The sequence below is a fragment of the Ambystoma mexicanum genome, chromosome 2p (genome assembly GCF_040938575.1).
Source record: "Ambystoma mexicanum isolate Mex_15411 chromosome 2p, UKY_AmexF1_1, whole genome shotgun sequence".
Classification (NCBI taxonomy): domain Eukaryota; kingdom Metazoa; phylum Chordata; class Amphibia; order Caudata; family Ambystomatidae; genus Ambystoma; species Ambystoma mexicanum.
In genome coordinates, this window is record NC_090923.1 from 944,102,544 (window position 1) to 944,115,734 (window position 13,191).

General features: G+C 46.5%; 1 protein-coding gene across 1 annotated transcript in view; it reads left to right on the forward strand.

Moving 5' to 3' along the window:
- GIPR (gastric inhibitory polypeptide receptor) overlaps positions 1-13,191 on the forward strand; it is a 582,639-nt gene that overhangs the window by 400,032 nt on the left and 169,416 nt on the right. The window contains exons 10-11 of the mRNA XM_069643058.1: positions 4,215-4,284; positions 6,600-6,688. Of these exons, the coding sequence (XP_069499159.1) occupies positions 4,215-4,284; positions 6,600-6,688 (159 nt within the window). The remainder of the gene's footprint in view (positions 1-4,214; positions 4,285-6,599; positions 6,689-13,191) is intronic.

The window sequence follows — 13,191 nt, forward strand, 5'->3', positions numbered from 1 at the left end:
GGCTCTTCCTGCTCCCCTCCCTCTGGGTGAATTCCCTGTAGGTCAGCTATACATTCTCGAATTTCCCTCTCCAATTTTAGTCTAATTTTCCTACTTCCATGTTCGTAAGAGAGGGAGAAAGGATATCCTCATCTATATCGGGTTCCTTGCTCCATGAGCCATTTCATCAACGGGCTACACATATGTCTCAGGGCCAGGGTCAGCGAGGATAAGTCCTGGAAGATGGAGATCTGGGCTCCCCCAAGAGTGAGTGGGCCCCCGGATCTGGCTTTCTCGAGGATCCTGGCTTTGTCCTGATAGCTATGAAATCTGACTAGAACTGGTCTTGGGCCACCGGGTGGCCCTCCTGCTCCATGTATCCTCTCCGTTTTGGGCTCATCGATATCTTCATCTGCAACTAGGATTTTGATGATATCGTGGATTGTTTTCCTAAGGTCCCCCTCCGTTTCGCCTTCATGCTGGGGGATACCAAAGAAGCAGAGATTGTTCCTTCTCTCCTGATTTTCCAAGTTATCCATTTTTAGCCGGAATTCTTCTTCCCTCTGCTCAATTTCTGTTATTCGTGAGTCCATTTGAGTTTCGACAGTATCTATTGAGGCTTGATTGTTTTCGACCACTTCAAGTCTTTCTTCGATGTTGTCCATTCTCTGTGTTATCTTGTCTATTTTTCCACCCAAGTTAGCTCCCATGTTCTTTATCTCGTTCAGTAGGGCCGCAATGTCCCCTCTTGAGGCTGCCGCCCCTGTCTCGGACGCATCCATTCTCGCTTTGTTCGTGCTATCCAGGGTCGATGGCAGTGGGGTGTACGCGTATTTGGCCAGTTTCACTTTAACATCCATGTGATGTTTGTTGTGACGGAGGAGGCACTCGGCCAGTGTAGGGGGCCCAACCCTCCATGCAGTGATCTGTGCTGATGGCTTCAAAGTGATTCCAGGTGTGATTAGGTGCACAAATTTCTTCCAGGAGCGAAGGGCCGGACCGTGGTTTGCTGTCCGCTGGGGGTTCTCTTTTGTACTTCCGACCCCGCCAGCGGCGGGAGTTCGCTACTTTGTTCCTCCTAGTCGTGGGTCTACACCATGCTTTTTCGACATGGTGCGATTCAGCGCAATCCCTCAACCCCGCCAGGAGGGTAGTTTCCTATTTCCCAGTGCTACTGGGGTTTTCCGTTTGGATGCACTATTTTGTGCCCGCCCCCAGAGATGGGCAATTAGTGTAGGAAGTGATTGTGGGCTGCTGGTTTTGGGGGTATGTTCCTATGTGCACACATGGGGTGTCACTTGGCCGCTCTATGTTGCGGGATTGGTGCTATGCGTCTCTTTCTCCGCAGGGTATGTCCTTAGGATGCTTTTCCCAAGCTTGTATCGGCACTCCACTGAATCGTGGTACGGCGCATTAATGTGACTCGTGGTGAGGGAGGGGGGTGCTGCCTTGGCTTCAGTCTTGTTGCCTTGCGTTTTCCTTAGGTCCCTTCGATCACTATTTCAGGGCTATAGCATGACACCCCTGCGATGTCCCCTCTTGCGTGGTGGCATTTCCCCGATCTTTTGAGTGCCTCCCTGCAAGGGTGCGTGGGGGTCCTGATAGGTATGCCGCTTTCCAGCTTATTACCACAGTGCTCTGCCGTGTGTGTTATTGCTTGCTTCCTCTATTATGGCCTCTAACGTTATGTTCTTCGTGGGGTTTATTTCCCTTGTACTCACCAAGCGTGGTACGTCGGATTTGTCTTATGTGCCCTGCGTTGGTCAGCGGGTGGCTGTGGGGCTCTGTCCCTCTTGCTGTGTTGGTTGTCAGTTCCTGGAAGCGGGTGTACCCGCCATTTTGGGCCGAGAGGGGTGGCCCCGCACAGCTCTTGTGCGGTCAGCTTGGTGTCTTCGATTCTCTTTGGTCTGGGGCCACATCTTCTGGTGTGCTGGTAGTCGGGGGGTCAGCGCCCGAACTTCGGGTACGTGTCCGCACTGTCAACTGTCAAAGGGGCCGTGCTGAGACGGCTGGGTGCACCGCAGAGGCAGAGGCTGCTCTCCGTGAGTCTCTCTGTTGGGCCGTGGTTAGCCTTTCTTCCGGGGTCTGCGGTCCGAGGGAGGCCTTTAATCCGCAGTCTGCACTTATCCCGGGAGGCTTTGTGGCACTCGTGGATGGGGCAGTGCGGGCTCCGTCTTGTATGGGAGTGCGTATGTACCTGCTGGGGAGCGTTCGCTCAGATCTCTGTGCGGGTGAGGGTTTTCCAGCTCTGTTGGTCTGACGGTGAGGAGGGGGCAAAGCGAGGGGTCTCCTGTGCAAGTATTTGTTTGTCTGGTAGATCTTGCTGCGTCTTTATGAGTCTCCGTGCGGGCTGGAGCAGTTTCACGTTCTCCTTGTGAGCCTGCGTCGCGCACCAGGCTTCACACTGTGATTTATTATCGTCCCCCTGTTGCTGCACCTCCTTGTTTTTCAGTCCTGGGGGGGTCGTGAAGTGGGGGCTCAATTCACCTCACGGACCCTCGGAGGGGGAGCTCACACAGAGGTGTTGTACATCCGTGTGCCCCCTGGTGTCCAGTCCACAGCCCCCTTTTTTAAGATGCTCGAGGAGGAGGGTATTACCTTTTCGAACTACGCCGATGACGCACAGATCGTAGTCCAACTCTCTGGAGTGCACTCCCAGAATGAACAAGAGCTAAACAGAATCTTCATACTAATTGAAAATTGGATGATGGGTAAAAATCTGGCTTTGAATAAGAGCAAAACAGGGCTAATGATAGAGCGAAATCCCAATTACCTCGCCAAATTGGACCCCACTTAATCATTTAGGCTAGGAATGGTGGAAATGTCTCCTCAACCAAAATTAAAAATACTAGGTGTGGTATTGGATCAGTCCCTCAATATGAGAGCACATGTGAGCAGTGTCGACTCAGCCTCCTTCTATTATGTGAAACTACTAGCCCATCTGAGACCCCTCATCTCGCAAGCGAACGATGAAACCATCACCAGAGCCATAGTTGGCACAAAGACCAACTATTGCAGCAGCCTCCTTGTCGGTCTGTGTACAGCTGATTCCAACAGACTCCAAGTAGTTCAGAACGGAGCAGTCAGAGTAACAGCGGGTTTAGCCCGGCGGGATCATGTCTCAGCTGCCCAACGTACCTTACATTGGCTGACTGTCGAGGCACGCTCTAAATTCAGACTATTGACGATAGTCTTCAAATTTAGACTTGGCATAATGCCCAAATACCTGCAAGACCACATTCTAGATAAGGTCAACTGTAGGGCATTAAGATCAAGCAACCAGAGTCTGTTAGTACTCCCGCGATGCAAAATGAAGAAGGTCGAGAACGGGGCTTTCTACATTGCTGCACCTAAACTCTGGAACTCACTTCCACACACCCTTAGACAGCATTCCTCCATCACGACGTTCAAGAAGGCCCTTAAGACCTGGCTCTTTAATTGACCTTGGACCTTTTTACCAACCACTTAACTGCCCTTTCTCCTCACTTGCTGATGACCCTGACCATTTATGTGTATTGTGCTTGTTTGTCTTCTATGCGCCCTCATGCCTCAGGGCTCATGGCAGCGCTATATAAATTGATTAAAGTAAAAGTAAAGTAAAGTGTTTTCCCCTGCAGTCTAATGATTATTGGGTTGGGTTCTACTGTATCACTATACCAGAGTTGGCACCAGCAGTCTAATGGTTCTTGGGATGGATTCTGCCATCTCACTATATCAGAGTTGGCCCTTGCAGTCTAATGATTCTTTGGTTGGGTTCTCTTGGCTCACTATATCAGCATTTTCCCCTGCATTCTAATGATTCTTGGGTTGGATTCTACGGTCTCACTATACCAGAGTTGACTCCAGCAGTCTAATTATTCTTGGGTTGGGTTTGGCCATCTCACTAGAGAAGAGTGGGCCTCCCTGGTCTAATGATTATTGGGTTGGTTGCTGGCATCTCACTATATCAAAGTTAGCCTGTGCAGTCCAATGATTCTTGGGTTGGGTTCCACTTTCTCAGTATACCACAGTTGGCCCCAGCAGTCTAATATTTCTTGGTTTGAGTTCTGCCGTCTCACTAAATCAAAGTTGGCCCCTAAAGTCTATTGATTCTTTTGTTGGGTTCTCTTGTCTCAATATACCATGGATCGGTTTCTGCAGTCCTGGTGGTGCCTAGGTGACCCTCTGCAGCAAATTGATCTGACATACTCTGACTTGATCATTTTGATTTCCCTTTCCCTTTTCTCCCTTTCCAGGTGCTGGGAGATCAATGAAAACATGGCGCACTGGTGGATCATTCGCTCGCCAATCTTGCTGGCCATCCTGGTACGTTCAACTTCTTAAGATTCTTCATGCAATGGATATCATGCATTTCTTATCATAAGTTCCCTCTCCTAAAGCTCCTCAGTTCTTTCCAGCTCTGCAGAACCACATTTCCACATGATTCCATAGTTTCTCTTCAGCCAGCACCCCTGCACCACACCACCCACTACCTCTCCTCAGCATTTTCCCCTCATACACAATTTCCTACAGCTCATTCAGTCAGCACTCCTGCATAATGTCTAGCATTTCTTTCTCTGCCTCCTCCTCCGACAACCATGACTACTACACCATACTAAACAACAGCCATGCAGCAGTGCTTGAACACCATTCCTTACAGTGTGAACACAATCAGTACACCTTCACCATTCCCTAGAGTTCCCCAACCACCAACACCTCTACTCAATTCCCTGCCGCTCCCCAGAGCTAGCACTCTCACACCATTCACTATAGCTTTTCCGCCGCAAGCTCTCCTACACCATTTTAACAGCTCCTAGAGAGTCATAGTGTGCCTACTCCAGTGCCTACAGCTTTTACAAAGTAATGCTTCAACACTATTCGCTCACCAGCATTCACAGGTCCCACACAGTTAGCACTCCTCTACAATTTTTAATGTACTCCTTCCATTGCAAGCACTGAAAACACCATTGCTTACAGCTCATCCACAAGTTGAGCTGCGCATCCACAGTACATCATTATGCACATATACCCTACATTCAGGGTTACTAAAACCTCTGTAAGGCTCTCGCAACAGCATATACTTCAATACCATTCCTTACAGCTCTCACACAACCTCATCTTCTATGCTATTAACTGCAGCTCCCACACAGCTTCACCCCCTACACCATTAACTGCATCTCTCACACAAGCTCCTCTTCTACACCATTAACTACAGCTCCTACACAGCCTCATTCTCTACACCACTAAGTACAGCTCTCGCATCGCCTCATCTTCTACGCCATTAACCACAGCTCCCACACAGCCTCATCGTCTACACCATTACCTACATCTCTCATGCAGCCTCATCTTCTACACCATTACTGACATCTCCCACACAGCCTTCTACACTATTAACTACAGCTGACCCACAGTCAGTGCACGTCCACCTTTCCTAACAGCTGCCCAACATACTGCTCACCTACACCATTCTTTACAAGACATCCACATCCAGTGTACATATACCATAAAGTACAGCACATCCTCACACCAAGTACTTCTACATTGTTCTCTCCAGCTTCCTCCAGCCATAGTTCCTACACCAGGGGTCTATACGTTTGGTCGTCAAGCACTTAATCCATCATTTCAGGATGTCCACCCAAGTGCATTACAATATAATGACTCTAAATGGGAGTTATTTGCTGAGTCTGCAGTTATCCTGAAAATCTGGTGTGGTTGAGGCGCTCAAGGACCAAAAAATGAAGACCCCGACTTTCACTTAACATAATTGCTCCCCCAAAACCAGTGCTCCTAGACCCTACCCTACAGCACCTTCAAAACAAGGGTGTCTTCCCCACTGTTTATGATCCACATGCAGCCAGTGCTCTACACCATTCTATACAGGTCCCATATCATTCTCTGTGTTCCCTCAACTGACATTGCTCCTACAAAATTGCTGACAAACCCACCCACCCACACTGTCACAGCTCCTACACCATGCCAGGTCCTCAAGAGCCACATCCACGCTGGGCTATCAGGACATCCACTATCTAAATATCTGCCCTTTGGACTGGCTTTATGATTGAGTATTTTTTGCTGAAAACACAGGGGGTCCTTATAGGTTTGGTGGTACTGTAAAAACTCTGGTATAAGTGCTGGTAAATCCGTTACTGGCACTTTTACCACACCGCCAAACCACAAGTTTGCTGGTGGGGGTCACTGATTTACCTCCAGTCAAGAGTTGGAGGTAAATAGGGCCCCCGCAGCAAAATAATTCAGGTATTGCTGGCACCTGTATTACTGGTGCCGGTAATTCCTGCTTTCCCCACCATGGAGTCCAGTGAGGAATGGGGATGTATCGCCCTTTCCGCCGCCTGTAATATCCCAGTAATAGCGGGATATCAGGTGGCGGATCAGTAGGTAGGTTTGCCGGTATCCCGCCAGAATTGCTGGCGGGATACCGATAAACCTATAATGAGCCCCATGGGGTGGGTTTGGCACTTGATGACCAGACATGGAGACCTTCCTCCCTCTATGGTCTCTGCACCTCCCCACACTCACAGACAGAACTGTTGCATCTTTTCTTAAACTCTCTCCTGTTGCATCTTCCTTCACCAACTAACGAGCAGTTAAAATGACAGCTTGTTTTACCCTTTTCTGTTCAGATAAACTTTTTACTGTTCATTCGAATCATCAAGATTTTGATCTCCAAGCTGCGCGCACACCAGATGCGGTACAGTGATTACAAGTTCAGGTAAGACAGCATGACCAGTCCCATAACAGTGCGGGAGAGGGCAAGGTGTGACAGAAACAAAAGGGACCAAGTGGGTATGAGAGGGATGAGGAAAGAGACACAGAGTAGGCAGGAGGTAGGCACGGGTACATGGAGCAAGGAACAGGACAGCAGGAATAGGGAATGTGTCACCCCTGGTATGATATCTTTGCACTGTCTCACAATCAGGAAGTAATAACATTTTAACACCCTCTGTCGAGCCAGCCCATAAGACACAACATGTCAAAGGTCTTCCAACTTTATAAACTGCATAAGGTTGCCTACCTTAAAATTACTAGCAGTACTTGCGTATAGGGAGGGGTGGGCGAAATTACCACTGGCGAAACGGAATTGGCGAAATTCATCAACAATTCCATTCCGACAGCTGGGCGGTTTTCTACATTTTCCACCACATCTTTTGGCATTTTTTTAAAACTTTTTTTTGTGTAAATTTCGTTTTCCCTCCGACATTTCGTTTTTATTCATCTGAAACACACACAAAACACAATTTTGGGTGGAAAAACGCAATGTAAGGCTGCAAAACCCCTGAAATTTCGTTTTTCAAAAAACATAATATTGAAAAAAGAAATGTTGGGTTACAAAAGGCCACAACTGCCAATTCCGCTCCATGGGCAACATTGGCAGATCAGGCAAATTTTGCCTGCAATCTTCTAGTTTTCTGATAGAAGGAAATTTAGCATTTTCGTCAAGCCCGAGGACACTACATGAAACCATGGGCTAGGGAAATTACCTGGCTGTCTCCTCTTCCACGTGTTTCACCAGTTTTAAGGCTTCTTTAAGGACGCTTTAAAATGCAATGCAGAGGAAGAATTCCATGAAATTGTTGCAGCCTAAAGTCTGCTGAGGATTGAAAGATTGCAGCACGCTTCACATATAATTCTCCACTTCAGACCTGGGCTCTCGAGATAGTCTTCTTCGTTAGTGGTTGAATGTACAGGTCACTGTAAATCGTTACCCTACTTTAATCCCATACTCTCCTGCTTTGTCAAAATCACTAAATAAAAAAAAAAGTTATGCTATGCTAAAAGTTCTTATACAGCGCACTGTTGCCAACTAAGTTGTCTCTTGGCAGATCTGTATTGCAGGGACGGCAGTGGGTATGCTTAATAGTAGGATTGAGCAGGAAAAAAGAGCAAGAGAGCTGTGATGTGCTGTTGGCAGCTTCAGTTATGACACACCGGTTACAGTGTAGGTTGGTTGGAGGCCGCCTTGAGGTGTTGGGTGAGATTATGTGTGGTTTATTTCATTTTTGTGCTATTGTGAAGTACATACGGTTTGTGGTGCTGCAGAGCTATGGTTATATTTAGTTCAGAGTTTTAGAGGTGTATGCTGAAGGGTGGGTGTTTAGTAAGGTTTGTTAGTTGCAGTACATTTACTGTACAAGATGTGAAGGATGACCCACAAAACTAGGGGAAAAGCAAAATATCACGATCTCATACATTTGGGCTGGTTGTGAAAAGAGATTACCTCATACGATTAGGTTAAATGCAGAATTTGACTACCTCACAGAGTTTGGGAAAATAGGATGAAAGCGAGATATGGCTGACTGACACAAGTGGGCCAAATGGGAGGTATGACTGATTAGCACAATTGGGCTAAATGCTAAATATGACTGACCAACACAATTGGGCTAAATGTGAGATATGACTGACTAGCACAATTGGGCTAAATGTGAGATATTGCTAAATGCGAGATGTGGCTGACTAGCACAATTGAGCTAAATGTGAGATATGTCTGACCAACACAATTGAGTTAAATACGAGATATGACTGACTAGCACAAGTGGGCTAAATGTGAGATATGGCTGGCTAGCACAGGTGGGCTAAATACGAGGTATGGCTGGCTAGCACAGGCCAGGGACGTCATTTCACCAAAATGCCAGGGGTAGCGGAAGTGATATCACACAACCCTTCACCTCTGATGAAATCACAGGAAGTGATGTCTTTTGACCCCAACCCGAAATGACATCAAGGGAAGCAATGGAACACAACCTTTCACCCTTTGACAAAACAGGAAGTGACATCACATAGCATTGTTTCTAAGTACACTATGAAAAATATGGTTAGGATATCACTGCAAAGTGATATACATTTCATACAAGAATGCATCACCATATGTATCATTAATATCAGTGCGTATAGTTCAATATTACCAAATTACTGTGAATGAAAGCAGATGTCCAAGGCCAAGTGATAATGATGTGTTATTATATAGCACTTCATATAGAACAAATATACATACTGTATCACCCAACCTGTTTTGGTACTCATTTATCAACCTCAGCAGGATGAAAGGCTGAGTTGACCTTACAGGGAGTCGAACCTGCAAACTGCAGATCACACACACACTCCAAAGTGAGCGCTCAAGCCAATGAGCTATCTTACCGGCTATAGCCATCAGAAAACCAGCCACTCCAGAAACGAAGAGCCACATGCTGCTGGCCGCAGCACAGGAGCCTGATTTATTTTTTAAAGGAAACATTTTTGTTCTTGTTCTTTTCTTAGGGGTAGCAAGGGAGACCATGGTGGTAGCAAGGGAGACCTCAGGGATTGCAGGTGTGACCCCTGGAAACCCTGAAATGACATCGCTGGTAGAGGTAGGCTAAATGTGAGATATGGCTGACTACCACAGGTGGGCTGATACGAGAAATGGCTGACTGGCACAATTGGGCTAAATGCGAGATATGGCTGACTAGCACAAATGGGCTAAATGCGATATATGGCTGACTGACTTTAAGGGTCTATGTTCTAGTAGGTAATAAGAGTGGTAGGGCTTTACTGAAGTACAGTAAAGGCTGTACTCCCCGGCCAGACCACACTTACCTCATCTGGCGCTGCTGGTTGACTTCAGCAGGCTTCAGAAGCGAGCACGGCAAACACTGACACAAGCTGCTTCTTCAAGAGCTGCCTTTTGCCTTGGGGCCCTTTGCTGAGGGCTGCCCGGCCAGGGACTGCCCTGGGGGACTGTCCTAAGAGGGCATCAGGCCCAATCACAGGGCAGAGGATGGGAGGCAGGCAGAGGGCAGAATCCAAGAAGCAGGTTGGGGTGGGAAGGGGAATGGATTTTACAGCCCGGTAAGCGCAATGCTTTTTAAAAATTCTGTAAAAATGTTCACCAAGACCCAGAAGCACAAGGCAATGTGTGCCGACTCACCAGCAATCCAGGCAATTAAAGAAGAATGCTTGGCGATACAGCTCGAGGTCAAAGCCTTGAAAGGATGTTATTCCTGGGCAGCACACCCAATCACAGGGCGGAGGGCAAGATGGGAGGCGGGCAGAGGGCAAAAACCAGGAAGCAGGCCGGGGGTGGGAAGGGGAATGGATTTTACAGTGTGGTAAGCGAGATACTTTTTTAAAAATACAGCAAAAATTCTCACTAAGGCCCAGACGGACAAGGCAGTGCATTCTGACTCACCGGCAATCCGGCAGTTAAAGAAGACTGCTCGACAATGCAGCACGAGGTCAAAGACTTGCAACAATGTTATTGCCGGGCAGCAGGCCCAATCACAGGATAAAAGGCGGCATGGGAGGCGAGCAGAGGGCAGAAACAAGGAGGCAAGTCAGGAGTGGGACGGGGAACGGATTTTACAAGCAGTAAGCGCAATGCTTTTTAAAAATACAGCAAAAATGCTCACCAAGGCCCAGAAGCACAAAGCAGTGCATTCAGACTGACCAGCAATCCAAGCAGTTAAAGAAGATTGCTTGGCGAATCATTCACGTGGGAATTTTTGAGGGGAATGGATTTGTAAACAAAGAGTAACATTGGCTACATGTTTTTCTATACAGTGAAGCCATACAAAAATTGCCCAAAAATGTAATACAAAAAAAGCTAGAAACAAAACAAAAAAAAGAGATGCACAATTTAACTCTATGAAAGACGGTACAGGAAAAGATTTCCTGAAAGATGTATCCAATTACTACAATGAAAGCAAAATGTAGAAGAAACCTTCCAGGATCAGAAAATGTAATGTTCTGGAAATACGAATGTAGCGCTAACTACTGAGGTCTCGGGTAACCTTCGTTGGTAATGGACTGCCAGCCTAAGCCTTTTTGACCCCAGCGAAGCTGAAGTGTAGCATAGAGGGAGGGAAGAGGTGCAGATGTTGGAGGAGTGGAGGGGGTTGGTATTGGTGCATAGGCCGAGGGAGAAAGACGACCCAAGCACCAGAAGAAACAAACACATGGTGGCTCTGGGCAGTGATGCAGGAGGCAGGAAAGAAACATGGGCTTATACCGACGGGTACAGACTGCGTTCCTCATCTCCTGATAGTCTAGGTCAACTCTCCTGTGTGCTAATGTTGAAAAATACGAAGGGCCTGATTTACAAAGATGTTTTTAAATGGGAAAGTCCCATTGAAAACATTGTTGTAAATCAGACCCTACGAGTTTTCACAAAAAATAAGAATACAGTATTAATATATTTGAATGGAAAATTAGTAAATTAGAATGCAGTGACTGCATATTCAAGCAACACAGGAAGTGGGAAGGAAGGGAATTACGGGTGGGCCAGGGGATATAGTTGAATAATGCACTCTTTTTAATGTAGGATTTTCCTTCTCTTGAGTTAATGTGTTTTGGGCGATATTTGGTTTGATCTGTTTCAATAAAACATGAATAATGCAGGTGGCCCAGGATAAGTATTGATCACCAATATTGATCAATACTTATCCTATCCTAGGTGTAACTGATAATCTAATAGTCCCTCTATCGAATTGCTCAATACTTATCCTGGACCACCTGCACCACCTGAATTGTCACGAACAAACACCCCAATCTAAGGTGATATGAAATCAATTTAACTACTATGACCACCACTTGCAACTCTACAATAGATAGAATATGCAACCAATTAACATTGTTAATACCTCTCTCCTCCTTTTTCTTCTTTCCCCTTGTACATTAATCTCTCTCCTCATTTATCCCCCTCATCCTCCCACTTATGCATATTCTATATTTTGACATCTACTAAATTTATACTCCTTGTCTTCGGATAATAACATTTTGATTAATCTGTTATGTATGTAATCTTAACGGCCTCACTTGTTTCACCTAATCACATGTCACTGCACCCTTGACAAATGACGTTTTGATGTGATGCTCAATATGTAAACAAACCACCTGGAAATGGTTGTAGCCTTGAAAAAGACCTTCTGTTGGTCAAAACACGTGTCGGCACCTATGGTGATTAAAATCAATAACTGAAAATAAAAATCCACAATGGCATCAAAAGCAAATGTGTGGACTACTTACTGTACTATGTTGAACAGCGAATGGCTGAAATATACAACAAAACAAGCTTATCATGTTTGCAAGTGCAATCTAGGTAGGAACCCACCAAAACCTACCCATTTCAGACTTGGGGCACTGGGGCACGTGCCCTTTGGTTCCTACAAACCGGCTGCTTATGCAAATCTGGTATCTCACTCAGAAGTTAGGTGCAGTAACTAATAGTTCCAAGTGCTCTGACCATTCCCCTTACTTTCATTACTACATTGGCAGCGAGCGGATCGGACCCCATCAATGGTAAATCCACATGAGGAGGAGTTGATCTTGGTGAAGCAGCGCAGCAGTGTCAAAGTGTTCCTCATGTTTCCTTTCCTTTATTGGATGTCGGACTCAGAGCAGCACACTGTACCGCAAATGCAGGCTGAGACCCCGGGACAGGAGTCACCTGGCATTGGCAAGCCTGGTATTGGCAAGCAATTGGTGAGCCATTAGAGGCAACCAGAGCCACGGGCGGTGGCATGCACAAAAGTCAACGCAAGGGGAGCCGGTTCACAGGAGGGTGGCAATTCAGTGATGTTACGTCAGGGATGTCATTAGAGGAATGGACCTCTGCAATCAAAATGGCAACACGGAAACTAACGGTTTCCATACCAGGAGGGCGAACCTGGAGCGCAGATTAAGGATCGCACCGCATGTGTGAAGCGGAGGATGGCGAATGGTCATCCAGCTTGCACAGGTGAATTTTTGCTGGGGAAAAAAGGAGTGTGTGACGCAGAATTAAAGATAAATTATCGGAGGTCACAAGGCACAGAACCACTATGCAGCAAGCAAGTGCTTAATCACCTCCAGTATTTTTGGCAAATCCAGGGTAACCCCTGTGGTTTTTGATTTGTGGGTAGAGCATTCAAGTTATACTTAAGAGTAACTGCAGAGCGACATACACAGATGCTCTGAAATAGTGCCTCTCCTTAGCTGTTTGGGCACAAAAGGCCTTAGAGTGTTCAGGCATTTACCAGGTGATGATGTAAGAGTCACAGCTCCCGGTGATGGGGAGTGAGAGACTGTGGTCAGCTTATATGAGATAGCATTGAAAAAACTGGAAACACGATTTGGGAGGAGGCCTAACATAGTGTTAGAACACTATCATTTATTTTTTAGGGCGCTTTGGACTGGCGAGACAACAGACGCTTAAGTTACAGCATTGACGTCTTTGATAGCTACATGCAAATTTACAGGAAT